This window comes from Polypterus senegalus, chromosome 1, assembly GCF_016835505.1.
Source record: "Polypterus senegalus isolate Bchr_013 chromosome 1, ASM1683550v1, whole genome shotgun sequence".
Lineage (NCBI taxonomy): Eukaryota > Metazoa > Chordata > Cladistia > Polypteriformes > Polypteridae > Polypterus > Polypterus senegalus.
Genome location: NC_053154.1, coordinates 182,957,839 through 182,983,005, shown reverse-complemented (window position 1 = coordinate 182,983,005; position 25,167 = coordinate 182,957,839). Strand labels below are relative to the sequence as shown.

At 37.8% G+C, this 25,167-nt stretch overlaps 1 protein-coding gene across 1 annotated transcript in view; it reads left to right on the top strand.

The window, feature by feature from the left end:
* The window catches only part of LOC120536010 (cleavage and polyadenylation specificity factor subunit 7-like), a 140,509-nt gene that overhangs the window by 93,160 nt on the left and 22,182 nt on the right, over positions 1–25,167 (top strand). Inside the window, exon 5 of the mRNA XM_039764295.1 lies at positions 23,810–23,957. Within this exon, the coding sequence (XP_039620229.1) occupies positions 23,810–23,957 (148 nt within the window). The remainder of the gene's footprint in view (positions 1–23,809; positions 23,958–25,167) is intronic.

Below are 25,167 nucleotides of genomic sequence, written 5' to 3'. Positions count from 1 at the left end.
AAGCGGTAAGTGTTCGGCAAGACAGCTGAAGCGCTGCATTATGGGATCTGTAGTTTATTGTGTTACCAGCGCTTCATATACCCGGGCTTTAATAACAATAATACAGTATATAAAATGATCACGTGGGCGGATATAATTACACGCCGGGCGGATGTGGCCCGCGCCCTTGAGTTTGACACATATGGACTAAATAGAACTTGAAAAGATATATTTTTCAAATGTGATCGCACAATTCAGATAGAGTTGACGCAAGACTACAGCCTGCATGCCTCAATGAGTCATCCTCCCCTCGCTCTTACTTTTTTACCATTCATCTAATGAATACACTGAGTATGGCTTTACCAAAACAATCATTGATGGCGAATAAAGTATCCATTATTCGAGTATGTAGAGCGGGATATATATATATATATACATATATATATACCCGCGTATCGCAGCGGAGAAGTAGTGTGTTAAAAAAGGTAGAAAAAGAAAAGGGAACATTTTAAAATAACGTAACATGACTGTCAATATACAGTATTTGTTTTGTGAGTGTTACTGAGTGTTGCTGTCATCAAGGATTTGATTATCATTATTTCTTTCAATCAGGTTCGTATTTGTAGGATGTGTTGTGTTCAAGTTACATTCCATGTTTGTCAATCGTTGTAAAGATGACAGGTTTTATTCATTGATTCGTTTCTTACTGCATTAATAAACAGCTCTTCTTCTTCTTTATCTGAGACCTGATACACTGCATGCACGGGTTTTTTTTTACACTGTCTTCCTTTAGCGGACATTGACTTTTCCACCGTGTGCTTTGTTTCCACAGTAGCTGCATTTATGAATATGCTTATCAGACGCTTCATATTTTTTGCTGCCTTTTCAATTGTGTAATTCGGTTTTGTTCAGAGCTCTTTGGAACTGTTGCTTTTTATCTGTGCACTGCGTCAGTTCACGTGAGCCACTTGGTGTACTTGCATCGAAGGTTCCCAGCTGTGCTGGTGCTATCTCGTGCTATGTCCATGGCTTTATTTAATGTTACCTTAGTCCTGGTACTTAAAACTTTCTCTCGCAGTTTCGCTGAGTTTGTGTCAAACACCACCCTGACCATCTCATCTTCCTCTCCATAAGCACAGTCCTTCACCGTGAATATTTACCCGTGGCAGTTTGCTATTGGATTGCCGCTGACGGACGGCCTTATATGGGTAGGTACTAAATTACAAACGCCAGCGGCAGCCTGTCTATGAACTTAATTTAAAGTGTAGGTTTACATCGTGCTTTGTTTCAAGTAGCAGAACTCATGAATATGGTTGTATATGTCACTCGCTCGCTTCTTATTGTTTCGCTGCCTTCTCAATTATATAATGTATGTTTCTTTGAGCGCTTTTTTGAGGTCTTCCTGGTTTTCTATGTACTGCGTGATTACGTGGGAGGCGTGATGATGTCACACGAAACTCCGCCCACGGGCGTTGAAGCTCATCTCCATTACAGTAAATGGAGAAAACTGCTTCCAGTTATGACCATTACGTAGAATTTCGATATAAAACCTGCCCAACTTTTGTAAGGAAGCTGTAAGGAATGAACCTGCCAAATTTCAGTCTTCCACCCACACGGGAAGTTGGAGAATTAGTGATGAGTCAGTGAGTGAGTGAGGGCTTTGCCTTTTATTAGTATAGATATATATATATATATATATATATATATATATATATATATATATATATATATATATATATATATACACACACATACAGGGTGGGCCATTTATATGAATACACCTTAATAAAATAGGAATGGTTGGCGATATTAACTTCCTGTTTGTGGCACACTAGTAGATGTGAGGGGGGAAACTTTTCAAGATGGGTGGTGACCACGGTGGCCATTTGGAAGTCGGCCATTTTGGATCCAACTTTTGTTTTTTCAATTGGAAGAGGGTCATGTGACACATCAGACTTATTGGGAATTTCACAAGAAAAACAATGGTGTGCTTGGTTTTAACGTAACTTTATTCTTTTATGAGTTATTTAGAAGTTTCTGACAACTTATAAAATGTGTTCAATGTGCTGCCCATTGTGTTGGATTGTCAATGCAACCCTCTTCTCCCACTCTTCACACACTGATAGCAACACCAAGAGGAGAAATGCTAGCACAGGCTTCCAGTATCCGTAGTTTCAGGTGCTGCGCATCTCGTATCTTCACAGCATAGACAATTGCCTTCAGATGACCCCAAAGATAAAAGTCTAAGGGGGTCAGATTGGGAGACCTTGGGGGCCATTCAACTGGCCCACGACGACCAATCCACTTTCCGGGAAACTGTTCATCTAGGAATGCTCGGACCTGACACCCATAATGTGGTGATGCACCATCTTGCTGGAAAAACTCGGGGAACGTGCCAGCTTCAGTGCATAAAGAGGGAAACACATCATCATGTAGCAATTTTGCATATCCAGTGGCCTTGAGGTTTCCATTGATGAAGAATGGCCCCACTATCTTTGTACCCCATATACCACACCATACCATCAATTTTTGTTCCAACAGTCTTGGAGGGATCTATCCAATGTGGGTTAGTGTCAGACCAATAGCGGTGGTTTTGTTTGTTAACTTCACCATTCACATAAAGGTTTGCCTCATCACTGAACAAAATCTTCTGCGTAAACTGAGGGTCCTGTTCCAATTTTTGTTTTGCCCATTCTGCAAATTCAGTGCGCCGATCTGGGTCATCCTCGTTGAGATGCTGCAGAAGCTGGAGTTTGTAAGGGTGGCATTTGTGAGTAGCTAATATCCGCCGAAGGGATGTTCGACTAATGCCACTCTCCAATGACATGCGGCGAGTGCTACGCTGTGGGCTCTTGCTGAATGAAGCTAGGACAGCCACTGATGTTTCTTCATTAGTGACAGTTTTCATGCGCCCACATTTTGGCAAATCCAACACTGAACCAGTTTCACTTAAACTTAGCAAGCAGTTTGCTAACTGTAGCATGGGAGATGGGTGGTCTCAGAGGGTGTCTTGCATTGAAATCTGCTGCAATGACCCGGTTACTGCGTTCACCAGATATCAACACAATTTCTATCCGCTCCTCACATGTTAACCTCTGCGACATGTCAATGGCTGTAAACAAAGAGAAACTTGTAAATAACTCATGAAAGAATAAAGTTACGTTAAAACCAAGCACACCATTGTTTTTCTTGTGAAATTCTCAATTAGTTTGATGTGTCACATGACCCTCTTCCTATTGAAAAAACAAAAGTTGGATCCAAAATGGCCGACTTCCAAATGGCCACCATGGTCGCCACCCATCTTGAAAAGTTTCCCCCCTCACATATACTAATGTGCCACAAACAGGAAGTTAATATCACCAACCATTCCCATTTTATTAAGGTGTATCCATATAAATGGCCCACCCTGTATATATACACATGTGCTAAGCATTATCCTCTGATGAAGGCTCCTGGCAGGGGCAAAACTACTTTATTATACGTGATTTATTTTCTCCCTTAGTGGATCTCCAGCTGCAAATATGCAAACCGTATCACAGATCTTCTCTTACATTTGTACAACCTTCAGGCATGAAACCCTCCAATGTATTAGACAATGGGAAACTTCGGCAATCTGTGAAGCACACAGCTTTGAAAAACTCTTCTTCCTCCATAGTTGTATCAGGCATGATGTAACTGAAATGTTTATAATTCAAACCACCAATGAACACCCCAAAGATGTCAACCATCATACAACAATTCACAAAACAAGTTTTATATGAACTTATTATAGAAACACACCGCCAACGAAGCTATTACAAATCTGAAACTACAAAGCAACGTTCTAAACTCCTTACAACATGCAGACAGACGATTACTGAGGAGTGGACCAAGCGGATCCAGGACACAGCTTCCAAAAAGCGTATTTCTAAACAACATACACTCAACAAAGAATGAAATAAACTCACTGGAAATCAACACACTAACAAACCTTAATCCAGAGTATACAGCTTATCCAAAAGACAGCTCTCCACCACAGAACACAATATTCTAGCCAGAGGAATGAAATTCAACCATAAAGCCGCATCTGACATGAACTTCCTAGGTTTCTTGAAACACATTGTATTAACTGAAAAATACAGACAGAAAACACACAAGAAATAAGGTGCAACATCGTCAGCCAGTTACACACAGGACAACCAACCACACATATTTCGACAAAAGAACAGAAAGCTCTACAATCGCTATGAAATGACAATAGCATCATTATCACACCAGCTGACAAAGGAGGCGTAACTGTCGTATTAGACAAGGAACAATACACCACAGTTATGGAATAAATGCTTTCTGACACCAACAACAACTTATCAACAGGTGAATAAGGATTCAAGTAAAACTATGTTTAATATAATAAACAGTACTCTGACCAAACTCTGAAATAACAACCACCTGGATGCACAGAATTATTACAAAATAAAATCCAACGATGCTAACTGCCCTGAATTTTACGGACTCCCAAAAATACATAAAACACAACTGAAATTCAGACCAATGGTCAGCCTAATAGGTGGACCATCTAACAACTCGTCAAAAAGACTTTTCCAGTTACTCAAACATTTATCTTATGACTCTGAATATTCTGTAAGCAGTGCCCGTTGGCATTACAACTCTTGAAAGACGTATCCATTGCCGAGGACGAGGTTATGTTCTCATCTGATGTTGTGTCGCTATATACCATGATTCCGATTCATCTGGCCACAGAAACACTATTAATAAGCCTGGAAAGTGACCCTACCATAGAAATAAGAACCATACTGTCCACTAAAGACATAATGCACCTTATACCACTTTGTGAAAAAACTCATTTTCATTTCAATGGCAAATACTACATTCAAAAAGAAGGCATGCCAAGTGGATCGCTGTTATCCGGTCTTCTAGTAGAACTGGTAATACAGCGATTTGAAAATGCGGCTCTATCCCAGTTTACACCCAAAATTTGGATACGCTACATAGACAACACATTCGTCATACTAAAAAATGACCAGCTGAATGAGTTCTACAACCACATCAACACAATATTGCAATCGAATTCACCATGGAAGAAGAAATGAACCGATACATCAGCTTCCTGGACATTTACATTGAAAGAAATAATGACGCCACCCTGACCACAAATGTTTACCGCAAGGAATGCTATGCAGACAAGATATTACACTTGGCCAGCAACATCCTGTATCTCATAAACGGAGCAGTGTTGAAACTCTATTCAGTGGAGAAAGACAAACTGTGATTGCATTCACTACACTTTTGGCACGCAGAGTGATTTTGTTAAACTGGAAGAATCCTAACTCACCTCTTTTAAGTCATTGGGAAATCGATGTTTTATACTATTTGAAATTAGAAAAAAAATCATACTCAGAGTATTTGTACAGATGTTTTTCAAAACATGGCAGGATCTAATCAGTAAAATTTTAGAATAAACTCTTATAGCACAGAGGAAGCAATTATTTCTGCATTTCTTTTTCTTCTCCATTCATCTCTATTGGCTTATCAAACTCAACAATTTAGGTATGTTTACAAGCCTTACGTTTTACTCCGTTGGCCTTGCTGTTTGTCTCAGGGTGGGGGTCGACTTGTTCTTAATCCTACTTTTTGTAAAAATTGATTGATTTGTATGGAATGATTGCAATAAAATTAATAAAATTAAAAAAAAAAAAACTGTATTCAGATGAGTCCACACCCATTGTAATAGGAAGGGAACAAAAATGAATGAAAGACTCTATCTCTTCCGTCTTTTCACTTCAAACGGATACTCAAAAACATTCATTAATCAAAGCTTACACAGAACATGACAAAAAACTCTGCAAACAATCGACTTGACCCAGAACCTCCACCCCACCTGGTACTCACTTCCTTATCACCAGAAGGTGTCTGAGGGTGCAGCACGCATCCTGGCCAAATCAGGCGTCAGAATAGCATACAAACCCACAAACAACCTGTGCACGGTCCTCTTTAATGCTGAAAACAAGAAATCGACAAAAGAAACACGAAGCGCAGTTTATAGCATTCCATGCAGTTTTTGCCCAGCGGTATACATAGAACAAACATCAAAAAGAATCACAACACGTATACAGGAACATCGCAACGCCGTCAGAAGAAAGGACTCGTATGTATGTATGTATGTATGTATGTTTATATATGTATGTGTATATATATATATATATATATATATATATATATATATATATATATATATATATATATATATATATATATATATATATATATATAATGTATGTATGTTTATATATGTATATATATATGTATGTATGTTTTTATTTATATTTATATATATATATATATATATATATAAACTGCTCAAAAAATTAAAGGAACACTTTGAAAACACATCAGATCTCAATGGGAAAAAGAAATCCTCCTGGATATCTATACTGATATAGACTGGGTAATGTGTTAGGAGCGAAAGGATGCCACATCGCTTGATGGAAATGAAAATGATCAACCTACAGAGCCCTGAATTCAAAGACGCCCCAAAAATCAGAGTGAAAAAATTATGTGGCAGGCTAGTCCATTTTGCCAAAATTTAATTGCAGCAACTCAAAATTGTACGCAGCACTTTGTATGGCCCCTGTGTTCTTGTATACATGCCTGACAACATCGGTGCATGCTTCTAATGAGATGACAGATGGTGTTGTGGGGGATCTCCTCCCAGATCTGGACCAGGGCATCAATGAGCTCCTGGACAGTCTGAGGTGCAACCTGGTAGCATTGGATGGACCAAAACATAATGTCCCAGAGGTGTTCTATTGGATTTAGGTCAGGAAAGTGTGGTGGCCAGTCAATGGTATCAATTCCTTCATCCTCCAGGAACTACCTGCATACTCTCACCACATGAGGCCAGGAATTGTCGTGCACCAGGAGCCACTGTACCAGCATAGGGTCTGACAATGGGTCCAAGGATTTCATCCTGATACCTAATGGCAGCCAAGGTGCCTTTGTCAAGCCTGTAGCGGTCTGTGTGACCCGCCATGGATATGCCTCCCCAGACAATCATTAACCCACCACCAAACTGCTCATGCTGAATGATGTTACAGGCAGCATAATGTTCTCCATGGCTTCTCCAGACCCTTTCACTTCTGTCACGTGCTCAGGTTGAACCTGCTCTCATCTGTAAAAAGCACAGGGCACCAGTGGTGCATCTGCCAATTCTGGTATTCTATGGCGAATGCCAATCGAGCTGCATGCTGCTGGGCAGTGAGCTTAGGGCCCATTAGAGGACATGGGGCCCTTGGGTCACCCTCATGAAGTATTTCTGGTTGTTTGGTCAGAGACATTCACACCATACCATACATTTGCACCGGCAGTTACAGACTCAAAATCAAATGTATGTTTTTATTATATAATAGTAATAATTATATAGCAGCTCACTACTCAAAATGTTGAGTGCTGTGAGAACCAGTGTTCGAACCCTTGATTATGAGACAGTAGTTCCTACCTCTGCACCAGCCAACTTTTAATACATTGTATCGATTGATATTTGGGCTTTAGTTTTTACACATTGACAGCAACATGTAAATTGAGTAATTTCTTTTTCTTCGGTTATATTCTTGAATAAAAGCGCATTTGTTTTAATATACCTTTTATGAAAGTGTTTGACATTTGGACTTCAGTCTTAAGACATTATACACTTCACATCAATTTTTTTTTATTTTAGTAATGTGTTCAGTGTTTCTTGCTTTGCATTTCTTGTCATCCTTCATTTACATATATCGTTGTAAACACAGTACACACATGAAATGTATGTATTTCAAATAATGATATGTTTATCATGTAGAATTCCACACACATCTCACTTCCAGATAAAGAGACTTCAGCTGTGATAATTTTACGTCTGACCCCAGCTGTCTCAGTGGGAGATGGGATAGCAGTCTGCATGTTACTAATGTTGACTTTAACATTTGCAAAACAAAGGTGTTAATGAGAAGGTGCAAGGGAATTTAAGGGGGCTGAGCATTAACAATATTTTAACACTAGAATTACCAGAGCCTACGAAAAAACTCGTAATTCCGTCCCACCTTAAATCCCTTCACACCTCTCCGCCAGCGTCCTTTGTTCTCTAAATGTGCTGATAAAGAGAAGCTAGGAGCAGCCGGCTATTCCATCCCCCACCAATTTAGAGCGTGCGAACTTCTCTCAGCTCATGCCTTGATTGAGTATCTGGGAGTGAAGTGGAGTTTTAGAGTGGAAATAATAGATCGTTGTTTGGAACACACGCATTTCATGTCTGTTCCGTTTCTACAGTAATCTGTGTCAACACATTGTTAAAACAGAAACTTTTTTATATTCTAGTAGTAGATGACAAAATGTAGGCATAAACTATATAATGTATGAAGCCTGAAGTCCAAATAGCAAAGAAACATTTTCAGAAGAATAACACAATTGCACTTTTATTCAAACATATAACTGCAGAAAGAAAAAGCCGCCTTAACATGCGACATTGACACCAGTTTGCTATAACTGACTCCGTGGTTCAATAGATACAGCCCCAGCTTGGGAATCAAGGGGTCACGGGTTCGATTTTGCGCCCCTCCCTTTTGAGAAGTAAACTGTTCTTAGTCTTACTGTTTTAGAATAAAAACATACATTTGATTTCAGTCTGTAACGGCCGGTGCAATTTATGATCTTTGTAAAGGTTAGCTTTTTTTTTTTTCACTTTTCACTCTCTCAGTCGCGTTCAGAATCAATCCATACAACCCCATCTGACACGGCTGTTTTCACTAAAGACGCGCTATAGCTCTGCAGTGTACCACGATGCATACTAACGCCCCAGCATAGAGAGAAGTGTGTACACTGCTTCTTACAGAAAAAGGCGATGGAAAAAGTGCACTTGAATAAAAGTGCACTTTTGTTATACTTTACACCAATATATGTTCCTGTGTTTGAACGACACGGGCAGATGGGGAGTGTCTGATGATTGCATATAGCGCCGGTTGGTCTTTACCATTCTTTCTTCTGCATGTCCTGGGGTGCAAAAGAAAAGCATACAGCAACATGCGGGACTGGCAGGAACACTCAATAAAACTGAATAAAAAGAAAAGCAAGTGACGGTGAGATACGAAGAAGGCAGCCGCCAGCGTTTGTGTGTCAGAACCGGGGGTGGGGGTGGGGGGCGTTGGTATGCATCGTGGTACACTGCAGAGCTATAGCGCGTCTTTAGTGATAAAGGCCGTGTCAGATGGGGTTGTATGGATTGATTCTGAACGCGACTGAGAGAGTGAAAAGTGAAAAAAAAAAAAAGCTAACCTTTACAAAGATCATAAATTGCACCGGCCGTTACAGACTGAAATCAAATGTATGTTTTTATTCTAAAACAGTAAGACTAAGAACAGTTTACTTCTCAAAAGGGAGGGGCGCAGGATCAAACCCGTGACCCCTTGATTCCCAAGCGGGGTATGTATCTATTGAACCACGGAGTCAGCTATAGTAAATTGGTGTCAATGTCGCATGTTAAGGCGGCTTTTTCTTTCTGCAGTTATATGTTTGAATTAAAGTGCAATTGTGTTATTCTTGTGAAAATGTTTCTTTGCTATTTGGACTTCAGGCTTCATACATTATATAGTTTATTCCTACATTTTGTCATCTACTACTAGAATATAAAAAAAGTTTCTGTTTTAACAATGTGTTGACACAGATTACTGTAGAAACGGAACAGACATGAAATGCGTGTGTTCCAAACAACGATCTATTATTTCACTCTAAAACTCCACTTCACTCCCAGATACTCAATCAAGGCATGAGCTGAGAGAAGTTCGTGCACGTTCTAAATTGGTGGGGATGGAATAGCGGCTTCTCTTTATCAGCACATTTAGAAGACAAAGGGCGCTGGCGGAGAGGTGTGAAGGGATTTAAGAAGCAGTTTAAGGTGGGACGGAATTACGAGTTTTTTCGTAGGCTCTGGTAATTCTAGTGTTAATAGGCTTCAGTAATTCTAGTGTTAAATTGATTTTCTCAAGTTCTTTTAAACTAGCAGTGATGGAGAAAGCACAGCTTTTGGCTAGTGTAAAAAAGATAGGTATTTTAAAAATACAGGACAACAAGGCAAGCTTATGAGGTCATTCAGGTAGGTTTGGGAATAAAATGCTGAATTGCAGCACAGTCTTGTAGCAATTTTGTGACTGGCTGCATCGATAAAAAAATTCCTATTGCGGTATCTTTTCTGAAACCGTTCAAAGATATGACAACTGATTTAGAAACAGATATTACTGAAAGAACTTGTCAACAAACTGTTTAGCACCAACTCTTATCCAGATGCTGTACAAAGTAGTGACATTTCTCAGCTGTTTATTTAAGAGGATCACAAAGAAGCAGGAACAAGTAGAGATTTGCAAAATTTGTAATAATTTTTATTTAATGCAGTTGCACTAAAGCAGAGTATATTGAATTTCACTGGACCTCTGTTAGCAACACCCTCTTTCTTCACAGAGTGTGTGAGCAGATGAGGAGATGCCAGTTCATTCACAGTGCTTTGCTTGGTTACAGTGTGCTTGTATTGATAAGCAAAAAGTACTATAAGAAACTGGAGAGTGTTTAAGCCACAAGTAATATGCTAACTAGAAAAACGTATGTTTTAATCTTAAATTTATATGTGCAACTTGTTTGTAGACAGCACCTAGCTTTCGTGTCCTTTCCATATTTTCATGGAATAAATAGCAATTATTATTATCATATATTGTACAGCACTTCATTTCAGCATAGAATAGTAATTGGTTGTCTACTTACAAAACATTCACAAGAAATTTTGCTTACACTGCTTGTTTTTTTATCATTTCTGTGAAAAAGATTTACAAACTTGTGCTCAAAAATTAAGTTCCATTGGAAGATCTGCATTAAATACTGATTTAGCAGAATCAACGCAAAAAAAGTCAACTATACTTGACTTTTTTTCCTTAACTCTTTTAGGGCTAATTATTTTATTTTCTTTTTATCCCAGGGCTAAATATTTTTTTCTAAAAACTGAGTTTTCAAAAACGCACACAAAGCAATGGTTTCATACATAAATCAGCATAAAATATTTATGACAAAGAAAGAGACTTCAGCTACCTCAGATGGGTAATGGAATAGCAGGATGCTTGTGCTGATTGACACATTTGCAAAAAAAGGTGCTAATGAGGAGGTGTGAGGGAATTTAAGGTGGCATTGTGAATATTTTCTTAGGCTTTAGTGATTCTAGTATTAACCCTTAAACTGCTGGAACTGGCTATAGTCATTTCCCAATGCAGTTTGCCACCACGCCGGATTCGAGTGTAGCTGGCAACATACGTTCATTGAATGCCGCAATTGGCTATAGTCGGTTCCCAGGGCAATTTGCCAGAACGCTGGAGCCGACTATATTCATTGACGTATATTCATTGAACGCCGCAACCCGCTATATTTGTTTCCCAGTGCAATTTGCCAGCACACTGGAGCTGATAAGTCAGTGCTGTACATTTGTTGAGCAGCCAGCTCATGACCACTGCCGCCCACTGCAGCATCACTGTTCCTGGGATTCAGCCGCTGCACTAGACTAGCCTGGAAGTATAAGCGTTAACCTCTGTTTGCTTGCGTGCAGCCAGAATGATGCTGTAGTTGTTTTTTATTTTTATTTTTTAATTTTTTTTCCTAGTTTTTACATTCATCGGCAGTGTGTAAAATGATGAGTGTTGCAGTAATTATGTTGTTTGCATGGAAAATAATGTTTTCCATTAAAATTTCACTTTTTCTTGGTGAATCATGATGTTTTCTTAAAAAGTGCAGCAAAAAAGTATTTGTTGTCCGGGCTGCATTAACCCTCAAGTATGTGGCAACTTAAGGGATTAGAATTTGGGCACAACAGTTTCAACTAGGTCAGTAACGGTCAATTCTGAAAAGTTTATCAAACAGTAGAGCTTTAATATTTTCACCTGTTTTAATTGTGCTTGCTTCAAACAGGATCGGAAAAAGTTCCCTTGACACAAGATTGTAATGGATAATAGCCTGTATGAAAGACTTTTTTGTCATAGTTTTTGGTCTAATTATCTGTTGTGACAGCACACCCATTATTAACAGTCTTTAGCATGTCATATACAATATCCTTTCTCAGTATTTGGCTTTTTCTACCACACGACACGATATAGTCGTCGGATGGGGCAGTATGTCTTTAATCTTCAGACTTTCCAACTTTGGCTACCCTTGTCAACCAGGCACTGTTCAAGTTGAATATAGCCCTCACCAAATAGTTTTGTAAAACCCTATATATATCCTTGAAAACTAAATCCATACATTTATCTTGTGCTTTGCTTTTAAGTTTCATTGTTACTTTTGACAGTTTTGACAAGAATGTCATTTTAGTTTTACCCTTTGCTACTGTATACAGTCATATGAAAAAGTTTGGGAACCCCTCTCAGCCTGCATAATAATTTACTCTATTTTTGAAGGAAAAAAAGATAACAATGGTATGTCTTTCATTTCCTAGGAACAGCTGAGTACTTGGGTGTTTTTTTCAGCATTTAGTTGTATGAAATTAAATCAAATGTGAAAAACTGGCTGTGCAAAAATATGGGTATCCTTGTAATTTTGCTGATTTGAATGCATTTAACTGCTCAGTACTGATTACTTGCAACACCCAAATTGGTTGGATTAGCTCTTTAAGCCTTGGACTTCATAGTCCAATCATGAGAAACGGTATTTAAGGTGGTCAATTGCAAGTTGTGCTTCCCTTCGACTCTTTTCTGAAGAGTGACAGCATGGGATCCTCAAAGCAACTCTCAAAAGATCTGAAAACAAAGATTGTTCAGTATCATGGTTTAGGGGAAGGCTACAAAAAGCTCAGAGTTTTAAACTGTCAGTTTCAACTGTAAGGAATGTAAGCAGAAAATCGAAGGCCACAGGCACAGTTGCTGTTAAACCCAGGTCTGGCAGGCCAAGAAAAATACAGGAGCGGCATAATCACAGGATTGTGAGAATGGTTAAAGACTCTACCCACAGATCACCTCCAAAGACCTGCAAGAACATCTTGCTGCAGATTGTGTATCTGTACATCATTCTACAATTCAGCGCAATATGCACAAAGAACATCTGTGTGGCAGGGCGATAAGAAAGAAGCCCTTTATACAAATGCTCATTTAGATGAGCCAGATTCATTTTGGAAAAAAGTGGTTTGGACTGATGAGACAGAAAGATCGAAAATCTATAGGATGATTTGAAGCAGGCTGTCCATGCTCGGCAGCCATCAAATTTAACTGAAATGGAGAGATTTTGTATGGAAGAATGGTCAAAAATACCTCCATCCAGAATCCAGACTCTCATCAAAGGCTATAGGAGGCATCTAGAGGCTGCTATATTTGCAAAAGGAGGCTCAACTAAGTATTGATGTAATATCTTTGTTGGGGTGCCCAAATGTATGCACCTGTCTAATTTTGTTATGATGCATATTTTCTGTTAATCCAATAAACTTAATGTTAGTGCTGAAATACTACTGTTTCCATAAGGCATATCATATATTAAACGGAAGTTGCTACTTTGAAAGCTCAGCCAATGATAAACTAAAATCCAAACAATCAAGATGGGTTCCCATACTTTTTCATATGACTCTGTGTGTGAGTGTATACATAGAGAAAGAAAGAGAGAGACTTTTTTATTTTGTATTACCCATTTTATTTATTTGGAAATGACTAGAGAATTTAGTTGTGCTTTTTGTTTGTGTTCTCCTGTAACACCTGAAGCTTTTAACTGGTTAGAATGAATTTATTTATATATATTTTAAAAAAATTTTATTGAATTTATTAGGGGGTTCCCAAACATGCTTTGCGTCTCTGCCGCTCGCATTGTGAACAGGTGGGCTGAACACACCTCCAAAACCCCCTTTTAAACTGTGATACAATGGAAAACAAGTACATTTTTTTTTTTTTTTATTATAAAAAAACCTCCTCTTTCCTTGATCAGGTGCTGGCTTGCTTCTGTTGCCGTGCAGCATGATCTGCATCTCGCACAATGCTTTGAACATTTAAAAGCCTGTACAGCAGCTGTGCTACTCTTTGTATTGTATTTCCGGACCTGGGCGTGGTTAAATCTTTGAATTTGATTTTAAATAATTTAAAAACGGAATTAGAATATGAAAATCTAACAACATCACATTAAAGTTTGATAAATACTGAAAAGAATGATACCAAACATATATATGTAGGTTTTAAAATAAGCCCTATTTAAAGTGTGACAAAAAAGTGACATAAAAATGTCATCGTTGCGCTTTTAGGCTTAGGATTTTATATATAGAGAGTATAATAAAATCAAATAACATTCCATACAAGGAAGTCAAATTTTATAAAACTAGGTTCGAATCAAATCAACCCCCACCCATAAGAAAGAGAGTTAGGCCAACAGAGTAAAACTTTAATAGTAGGAAAAATAAATAAATAGAATTAAAATAAAAAGGAAAGAGAATCCGCTTCCTCAATTTAAATGCTTATTCTAAAATGTTATTGATTAGAACCTGCCATATTTTTAAGAAGTCTCACACAGATCCTCTAAGTGAAAATTAGATTTTTTTTCCCCAATTTCAAATAATATACAGTATAACTTCACTTACCTACTGACTTAAAAGAGGTGAGTTTGGATTCTTTCAGTTGAGCAAGATAAGTCCACGTGCCAATAGTGAAGTAAAGGCAATTACAGTTTTTTCTTTTCCACTTTAAGCCCATCTGGAAGTACAACAAGTACAACTTTTACTCGATTGGAAGGGATTGTTACTCCAAGGTAGATCAATATTTTTTCCAGAATAAAGGTAGGTGGCAGGTGAGGATAATTGGGCAGGTTTTGTGTAGGAAAGTTTGGAGGTAGTGAAAGAAATGTATTGCTGGAAATTTAAATTTGGAATGTAGTTGTACATAGGATGCAAAGACATTGTCTATGTAGAGCTCTCAAAGTGATTTAATCTTTAAAAACTGTGTATGTTTGATAGTGTGGAAAAATCTGGTTCTCGTACAGAGGTGCCACAGATAAAAGCTTACTTCCTACATTGGTTCCATATTCTGAGTGAATTAAGCACAATTAGGTTGTTAGTATATCGGTAGGAATATAAAGAAGTACTGCATGATTTTATTTCTATTGTGTACCAAGCCTGCATATGTTTATCCATTTGTGTCAGTGTCCAGGTTTTTATAGCTTTTATATTTGCTGCCCAGTAATAAAATTGAAAGTTAGGTATAGCCATGCCACCTTCTGCCTTGGATCTTTGTAGGGTCGCCCTTTGTATACATGGATTTTTTGAATTCCAAATAAATGAGGTTGTGATTGAATGTGACTTCTTAAAAAATTATTTATTGATTTTTATTGGAATGCTTTGAAATAAAAAAGAAGGTTAGGAAGGATTTTCATCTTAACAGTGTTAATTCTTCCAGCTACAGTGAGATGAAGAGTAGACCATCTATGCAAGTCTTGCTTACGTTCTTCCGTGCAGACAGCAAAAGTTTGTTGATAAAGAGCTTTATGTTTACACCTAGGTATTTAAACTGATCCAGAATCAAGGTTTTAGTTTATTATATATACCTATTTTATTTACATACAGTTGTATAACCTATAGTACATGTGTCATGATCAGCTTCTGACAGAAAATAAATATTTAAACCAAAATTAACCTTATGACATCTTTACATCTCACTTAAGAGTAAATAAGAACACGGGCATGCTAAGTCAGTGGGGGTTGGGATAGCAGGCTGCTTGTGTTGATTAACACATTTGCAAAACAAAAGACGCTAATGACGAGGTGCGAGGGAATTTAAGATGGGCCAGTGTTCTGATTTTTTTAGTAGGCTTCAGGGATTCTAGTTGTTGGTGATGCTATTGATATCGGTAAGAGATCTTTAGTTTGCCAGTATCTGTGCGTAAATTTAAATTACGGAACAAAAATTAAACTGAATCACAAGTTTTATTTGGATAAGGAAAACCAGTTTGTCACTGCCGTCCCATTGTACTTTCTAGCAAAGGGACCATAAGAACATAAATTTGAGAAACAAGAAGAGACCATTCAGTCTATCAAGCTGTATTGTTTAGCTGATAGCTAAGCTGTTCCAATATCTTATCTATATAATCGTTAAAGTTTCTCAAGGTTTCTGCTTCAACCACATGGCTCAGTATTTTGTTCCAAATTCCCAAAACACTTCGAATAAAGTAATGCTTTCTGGCTTCAGTCCTAAACCATCACACATATTGTGACCGCTGCCATGGGGGGACACAGAGGCCCTTCAGAAACCCTTTCTTAAGCAGTTTTTTCAATGGAAAAGAAACATACTCTTTTAGTACCTCTTTGTGGGAGCAGCTGCTGGCTTTCTGCATGCTGTGCTCCTCGCACGGGGCTACAAACATTTAAAAGATCAAGACACAGCCATCCTGAGGTCTCTCACTCTACTGACTCTCTTCTCCCGGTCTCCCTCTGCTACTGGCCCGCTGGAACCACTTGATGAAGAAGACTTTGTATTCTATTGAGCAGGAGTCAGGGGAGTTGCGTCAAGTTTGACAGCTGTTCCTTGTGAGGCCAAATTGCTTCTGTAAGAGACTTGTGTTTGTAACTGGCAGAATAGCAATAAAGTTTCTACTCCTTGGAAAACCTGCTGAATTCTCTTATACAACTTTGTGTAGCCATGCACCTTCGCTCTCGTTTCATCCAAAGAGCACTGCCAACCTCTGAGAGTGTTGGATTTTTAGTAGCCACTCTCACCAGTCAATATCATCCTCTGATGTTTAGTTTTGAAGGAAAGCCTATTCTAGTAAGATTCTGGGTGTTGTGATAAACCTTCCAGTTTCTGATGATGGATCCAACATTGTTAACAGGACAGATGTTTGTAGACAGGGAACACACATAAAATGTATATATTCCAAATGACGGTATATTATTTACTCTCTATAACTCCAGGCACCTCATAAGCAGGTAAACCGACAGAATCCTCTCTGCGACTTGAGCTGCATGTGGGTGGGTTGGTTTGATTGGCAGGAATATGGGATAGCAGGGTACTTACTTGATGCACAGAAAATTAATGTGTGCTGGGATTCTGAGTTTTTTTGTTGGTTTCAGGGATTCTAGCATTAAATAACCAGGGGTAAATATCACAAGTAAATATAAATCTCTTTTTCAACAAAATTTTGCTGTCTGCATGGAAAAAAATAAATAAAACATGAATAGATGATCTATCAACCATCTCACATTACCAGGAAGAATCAACATTGTTAAGATGAACATCCTTCCCAAGCTTCTTTTTCTATATCAAAGCATCCGCATATACATTAACAAATCATTTTTTTAAGAAATTAGATACAGTCATAACCTCATGTATTTGGAATTCATTAACATCCAAAGTGCAGCTGTACAATGGCCTAGAGCAGAAGGAGGAGATGATAAATTTTTCAGTTTTATTACTGGGATGCAAATATACAAGCCATAATGTTAAGGATAGAGCTGCCAGGTAAGAGGCAAACAGAAAGGCCTAAGAGGAGGTTTGTTAATGTGGTGAGAGAGGACTTGCAGGTGATTGGTGTAACAGAACAAGAGGCAGAAGACAGAAAGATATGGAAAAGGATGATCAGCTGTGGCAACCCCTAACGGGAGCAGCTGAAAGAAGAGGAAGAAAGGCCTGGGGCCTCCTGCATAACACAGTGCGTAGAATTAACACTAAAACATGGCGTACAAACAAAAGTGGAAATGTTTGTACGCACAAAAAAATCCAGATGCATACATCTCAGCGTTTGCCAACTTCCACATTCTTCCGCTCCATAAATCTAGTTCAGCGTGAAAAGTAACGCACATGAACGCGCCTGCTGCCACTCCCTAAACTGCTCCCAGAATTACGCTTCTTTGAATATGTTTATCAATATAAATAGCCCTTAAGCTCAGCTTTCTGTTCAAAGGCAATGGCAAAAGCGCGATGGGGAAATAGAAAAATTTCAGCGAATACCAAGTGGAGGCAAGGAAAAACGCACTATTTTTTGGTTTAAACAGTGGTATAAACAACAAAAGGAAGTTGATTGAGTGACATAGAGTGTCGGAGAAACTCAAAAGCACAAGCTCACAAAGTCGCACAGTGCCCGAAATAAAAAAGAAGTTATCAGATATCAAAGTCACCATGAAAAGGCGACTCGTAGCCCACCGTCTGAGTGTCCTATGAAAGCTTATTAGAGTACAGAGAAAAGAAAAAAAAATCGGGACACAGTGGGGGGAAAAAATCAATCAATCAATCAACATTTATTTATATAGCACATTTTCATACAAAAAAAATGTAACTCAAAGTGCTTTACAAAAGGAAGAATAGAAAAATAGAAGACACAATAAAAAATTAACATAAGTCAACATTAACATAGAATAAGTAAGGTCCGATGGCCAGGGTGGACAGAAAAAAAAAAAAAAAACTCCAAAGGCTGGAGAAAAAAATAAAATCTGTAGGGATTCCAGACCAAGAGACCGCAGTACCCTCTGGGCAATCTACCTAACATAAATCAAACAGTCCTCTTTGTATTTAGGGTTTTCATGGAAGGACTTGATGATGATGGTCACGTAGACTTCTGGCTTTCAGTCCATCAATGTTGGTGCATCATGATGCTTTGAGTAGGTGGTGGTGGCGCAGGCCGCCACCACAAAGAGACCGGAAAAAGAAACAGAAGAGAGAGTAGGGGTCAGTATGGATTTTGGAGCCACTATGAATAGTTATTATGATGAATTGAACATACAGAGTATCAGTATTAAGTTAAAGTGAAGTTATAAAAAGGCCATGTTAAAGTAATGTGTTTTCAGCAGTTTTTTGAAGTGCTCTACTGTATTTGCCTGGCGAATTCCTATTGGCAGGCTATTCCAGATTTTAGGTGCATAACAGCAGAAGGCCGCCTCACTACTTCTTTTAAGTGTAGCTTTTAGAATTATAAGGAGACACTCATTTGAAGATCTAAGGTTACGATTTGGAATATAACGTGTCAGGCATTCCGATATATAAGATGGAGCGAGATTATTTAAGGCTTTATAAACCATAAGCAGTATTTTAAAGTCAATCCTGAATGACACAGGCAACCAGTGTAGTGACATCAAAACTGGAGAAATGTGTTCAGATTTTCTTTTCCTAGTTAGGATTCTAGCAGCTGCATTCTGCACTCGTTGCAAGTGATTTATGTCTTTTTTGGGTAGTCCTGAGAGGAGTGCGTTACAGTAATCTAGTCTACTGAAAACAAAAGCGTGAATTAATTTCTCAGCATCTTTCAATGATATAAGAGGTCTAACTTTTGCTATGTTTCTTAAGTGAAAAAATGTTGTCCTAGTGGTCTGATGAATATGCGATTTAAAATTCAGATTACAGTCAACAGTTACCCCTAAGTTTTTTACTTCCGTCTTAACTTCTAATCCTAATGCATCAAGTTTATTTCTGATAACCTCATTGAATCCATTATTGCCAATTACTAAAATTTCAGTTTTCTCTTTATATAGTTTGAGAAAATTACTATTCATCCATTCAGAAATACCAGTAAGACATTGAGTTAGTGAATCGAAAGAGTCTGAGTCATCAGGTGCTATTGATAAGTACAGCTGTGTGGCGATTTCTAAGAATATTGTGATCAATAGTGTCAAATGCGGCACTCAGATCTAAGAGGATGAGAACAGTAAATGGCCACTGTCTGCATTTACCCGCAAGTCATTTACTACTTTAACGAGTGCAGTTTCTGTGCTGTGATTTGTTCTGAAGCCTGACTGAAATTTATCAAGAATAGCCTGTTTATTGAGGTGGTCATTTAATTGCAAAATGACTGCCTTCTCTAGAATTTTACTTAACAAGGGCAGGTTAGAGATGGGTCTAAAATTTTCAAAGGCAGAGGGGTCAAGATTATTTTTCTTGAGCAGGGGTTTAACTACGGCAGTCTTAAGACAGTCTGGGAAGACCCCTGTATCTAATGACGAATTAAGTATATCAAGAATATTATCAATTAGCACGCCTGATATTTCTTTGAAAAACCTTGTTGGTAATGGGTCAAGGACGCAGGTGGAGGGTTTCAGTTGAGAGATTATACTATGTAATTCAGGTAAATCTATCCTGGTGAAAGCATTTAATTTGTTTATAATGGAGTACCGGGGCTTTGGAGGTTCTACAGTGTTGGAGAGATATAATATGTTATCTCTAATATCATTAACTTTTTGATTGAAAAGTACAGCAATGTTCTCACAGGTTTCACTGGAAGTATTCTTGGGGCATTCCTTTTTGTTACCTGGGTTTAACAGACGATCAATTGTAGAAAATAAGACTCTGGGATTACCAGCATTGTTATTTATAATATTAGAGAAATAGCAGCGCCTCTCAAGGCGGACTGTGTTATTGTATTCTGTTATTTTAACCTTCAATATCTCATAATGGATAGTTAGTTTAGTTTTCCTCCATTTACGCTCAGCTCTACAACATGTTCTTTTTAAATCAGACACTCTTTGGGTCTTCCATGGAATAACAATACTAGAAGATTTTTTAACTGTCTTTTCAGGTGCAACTATGTCAACAAAAAGCTTGAAATGTCAACTTTAATCTTGAAACTTCCACTTTAATGACACAGTTTATTTGGTCATCAAAGTAGTACATCATAAATTTCATCTTAATATCGTTTAATTTACTAGTTTCTCAAATCCCATCATAACTAAAGTAGCATGTTGAATGCTTTTTTTGTATGTGTTCTTCTATATGCTCTATGTTTTTGAATCACTACGGGCTTTCTCTTCCTCCGACAGGACGCAGAATCCATTACATTCATGATATTACAGCTCTCTGAATAGTTTAAATACTGAGATGTATACCTGATATCATTTTCATGATAGGAATTAAAGTATGTTTTAAACATTGGAACACTGTGACACAGTGATAGTGATGACTTGGCGCCTTGTCCAGAGATTGTTCATGCCTCACGCAAGATTCTTGTGCGCCGTGCATGACCTTCGATGAAATAATTTATTGCAGCAGTACTGTCCCTTTCAAAAATACTAACCTTCAATTCCTGTCCTTCCTTTTCTTTCTCCAAATCCCCAATTGCCACACAATCAGCTCAGTCATAGATGTAAAGCCACCGGTAAGCTGACAACACCGATTCTTCAAAACTTTTAAGGAACATTGCAATGTCTTTGTAGTACATGTTTAATTATTCTATCCATCTTTCCTTCCAGTGTTGTGCCAGCCACAGCAAGAATACAGCGTGAGGCAAGAACAATGGGCGCCAGTTCCTTGCTAGCGCTGCAACACCGTGGTCCTCACATGTTTAATTATTAACAATATATATTAATTAAATGAAGTTAAAGTATAATAAACATATTTTGCTGCATTTCATCTTAAAAATGATATTGTCATCATATTTAAATATGCGCTGAAGTGGCTCAGGTTGTGCAATATTATAACTGTATCGCAAGTTTACAATGAGGTAATTGCACTAATAAGTACAAACAGTTCTACAAGGAGCACTTGATGGACTGATTGATTGCATTTATAGTTCTTGGGGTGAAACTGTTTCTGAACTGCGAGGTCAGTACAGAAAAGACTCTGAAGCATTTGCCGTATGAGAGCAGTTCATAGTTTTTGAGCAGATAAGATAAATAGGGATAGGCTTAAGTGGCTCGGGTTTTAAAGAATTTTATATATAATGTAGGTCAGGTTTATATTAAAATTTAGGAGCTGTAAGAAATTACAGAGATCTCCACGGGGAGTATATTAGAAACTAAAATAAACAGCTGTATATGGTATACAGTATAATGCTAATAACCTCAGTCCTAACTGTTGGGGAGTACTGATGTGTAAACTCCAAAGTGTTCGCTTCGCCTCTGTCCAATTTCTTACGTCTACACAGTTTCTCAAAGATTGGCAAGGTGCCAGCCTCTTTCATATTGTGTCCACACGACCAAATCCCCAGTACAATTACCAAACAAGGCAGACAAACTTGTGCTGTACATCAAACAGGCAGGTCAAATAACAGTTAGTCCTTTTAGGGCTGACAACAGCTGTCCCTGTCTGTCTTTATGCTTTGCTTGGCCCAGCAATTCTGACTGCTGACACTCTGTGCTAAATCTGGCTCAGCTCTTCATGGCATGTTACACAGAAAAAGAATGAAAAATACATTTAAAAAGATCTAAAACAGATACAATGACACAATTCTTAATATTATAACAAACTTATTATAACAGCCTCATGTTCAGGGAAATTACAGAAGTGTTTGCAAATATTACTGAACTTACCAAAATGCATTGAAGTCAATAGGGACAAACTAAGTCAAATGAACTAGATTTGACTGGATTATATTGGTGCAGTCATCTTTTTCTGGTCCACAAGCAAATTTAGTATAACAACCAGAATGAACACAATACACAGTTTTTAAATTCTTTTCCTTCAATAAATCAAAAAGATAAATTCACCAACACCTATGTACTAGCTTGATTTGATGCAGCTTCAACTTTATCACATCCAGCTGACCTTCTGTCATTTGGCAGATATTAAGTTCAGTTGGGTTTAGTTAGACATTTATAAATCTCATCAAAACCCTTTATTTTTGCAGTGCAGCATTTATATTTACTTTTTCTGGCATTCCTCAATCTTTCTGTATTCACAAAGGATCCAGTCAATGTTGTTCCCTTTCTATTTAAACTTTACAGATTATTTTTCTCCAGAACCTCTAGCTTTCACCTGCCATAACTTAGACATGATTACCCTTAAATATTTTCAAACCAGTTTCCTGAAAACTCAGTACATTTCCCTTCAGATCTTACTCATATTCTTTACCTACTTAATTCTTGTCTGGTTATAAAATTAATTACCAACTCTGCCCTTCTTTCTTTTGTCAAAGGCCATCCTTTCTACCATCCATGCCATTGTCTGAGTGATTTAAATATATTGGTATCAGTATTTTTTCATTGTGCTGAACATTTCCATCAATGAATGTTGTCATGTTCGAAGGATGTAAATTGTTCTGAAGGAAATAAGGGATAATTCCCCATAACCCCATCCTATACCATGTGTTGCACCTGTTGCATCTCATAAAACCCACCTTCCTGGTTTGTTACAAGCTACAGATTCTCTTTGAATCCTACAGTGTGTTGAAATTTGCTGTCCCTTGCAGAGTCCTTGGCACCTTGAGGAGAAGAAGGGAGGAGGGTATGGTGGTTTGTCCACTGCAGAGTCTTAAACAAATTCTGTGTTGTTTTTTCTTGGTGCTTATTAAACGTGTTCTGCGATGTTTATGATGGGTGATCATGAAGATCAGCAAGTCTGCGTTACATTTTGGTTTCTCTTAAGGAAAACAGCTGCTGCAACTTTAGTGATGATTGAAACTGCTTTTATAGACACAGGTCTATAAGTTGTTGACGCTGATGAGGAGGTTCAAAAGAATTTAAGGTGGGCCAAGATTTTGACTTTTTTCGCAGGCTTCAAGGATGCTTGTGTTAAGGTAATTCACAGTTTGTGTGTGTGTGTGTATCTAAGGAGTACAGTTACTCCTATCTTTACTCTTATAAAGTATTTTATTGTTTTCTTGTTTAATATATTCCACCCTGCATTAGAATTTCTCCAGAAGTACCACCAGTTGTGATTAAAAAAATAGTATCTTTTCTATAACTTTCTTTTGAGAGCCTCTGAAGTTTTTAAAATAATGTAATATTTAGTTATTTAGACCCATGTTAGCTTGCTAAAATGAGCTTCACAAATTTGACTAGACTCTCTTATGTAATTGATTTTATTAATAAGTCAACAAAAGTAAAGAGCAGGATATTCAATCTGCTCAAGTCATTCCCATTACTGACCCTTAATTTTCTTTACTCTTGCTCTTTTAGGTGAATTCAGAGAAGCCGCTGAGACTTTGTTGACAGCTATTGCTGTACTCAGACAATCCAAGGTGTCCTGTGATGTGCGCTGTCGAGTTCTTATTTCTTCACTTAAAGACTACTTGCACAGTATTGAATCCAGACTTTATGGGAGCAGGTAAGTTGTTTAGACAGCTTCTGAATTAACACAAGTTTATTTCAGTGAAAATTTAGCATTGGATTGGGACTAAGGACACCATTGCTGAATGGGTAGATGATATGTCTATTAAGGGTATCTAGTGAATGTTTAGTTCAGTCCCATTCATGCAATAAAAACATCTGTTCCCCCATATACATGAGTGCTTTTTGAAGTTCATTGCAATGCTGATTATTATTTTCTATTCAGACAGAATGGTGCCCCCAGTTAAAAGATCTCATTCCAGTTGAACATCTAAGGAATGAGATTATACAAGCTATTTAGGGCCTATTTTGCAATAACTGTGAAACACAATAGTCAACCTCTCTGTTGCAGTTTTTACTCCATACGCCAATGATCTGAGTTAGTTTTGAGGGAAACATAAATATTAAGTAACTTGACAAATCAGGATTGGTCTTGTTTATTACACACTAATGGTGAGCTCCAACCAACAGTACAATAACAACATTTATTTATATAGCACATTTTCATACAAAGGGTATAGCTCAAAGGGCTTTCTTTACAAGATGATGAAAGAAAAGTTTATATAAAACAAAAATAAGGTTAGATGATACTAAGTAACAAAGAGTAAAGTCATTTCAGATGACCAGGAGGACAGAAAAAAAAAATTCCAGATGGGCCTGGAGGAAAAAAAAATATGCAGGGGTTCCAAGGATAAGAGGCTACCCAGCCCACACTGGGCATTTTACCTAATATAAATGAACTAAATCAGTCCTTGCGGCTTTCAGGCCTCACATGCAAGAATTTGATGATGATGGTCATTTGGGGTTCTGCCTTTAATCCATCAATGTAGGGGCGGCATGGTACCTTGAAGCAGAATGCCACCACACAAAACAGCAAAAAGAACAACAGAGAATAGTAGGTCTTAGTACAGATTATGAAGCCTTGATGAGAATGATAATTCAGTGCAAATATAGCTTAACAGGAATACACTAAAATGTACTGTAGCTATGAGAAAGCCATTTTAAAATATGGTGGTGCCTTGGTTTGCAAGCATAATTAGTTCCGGAAACGTGCTTGTAATCCAAATCACTCGTATATCAAAGAGACTTTCCCCATAAAAAATAATGGAAACTCAGATGATTCGTTTCACAACTCAAAAATATTTATATAAAAATGATTAATAGAAAATATAACATAAAAATACATAAAACAAATTAACTTGCACTTT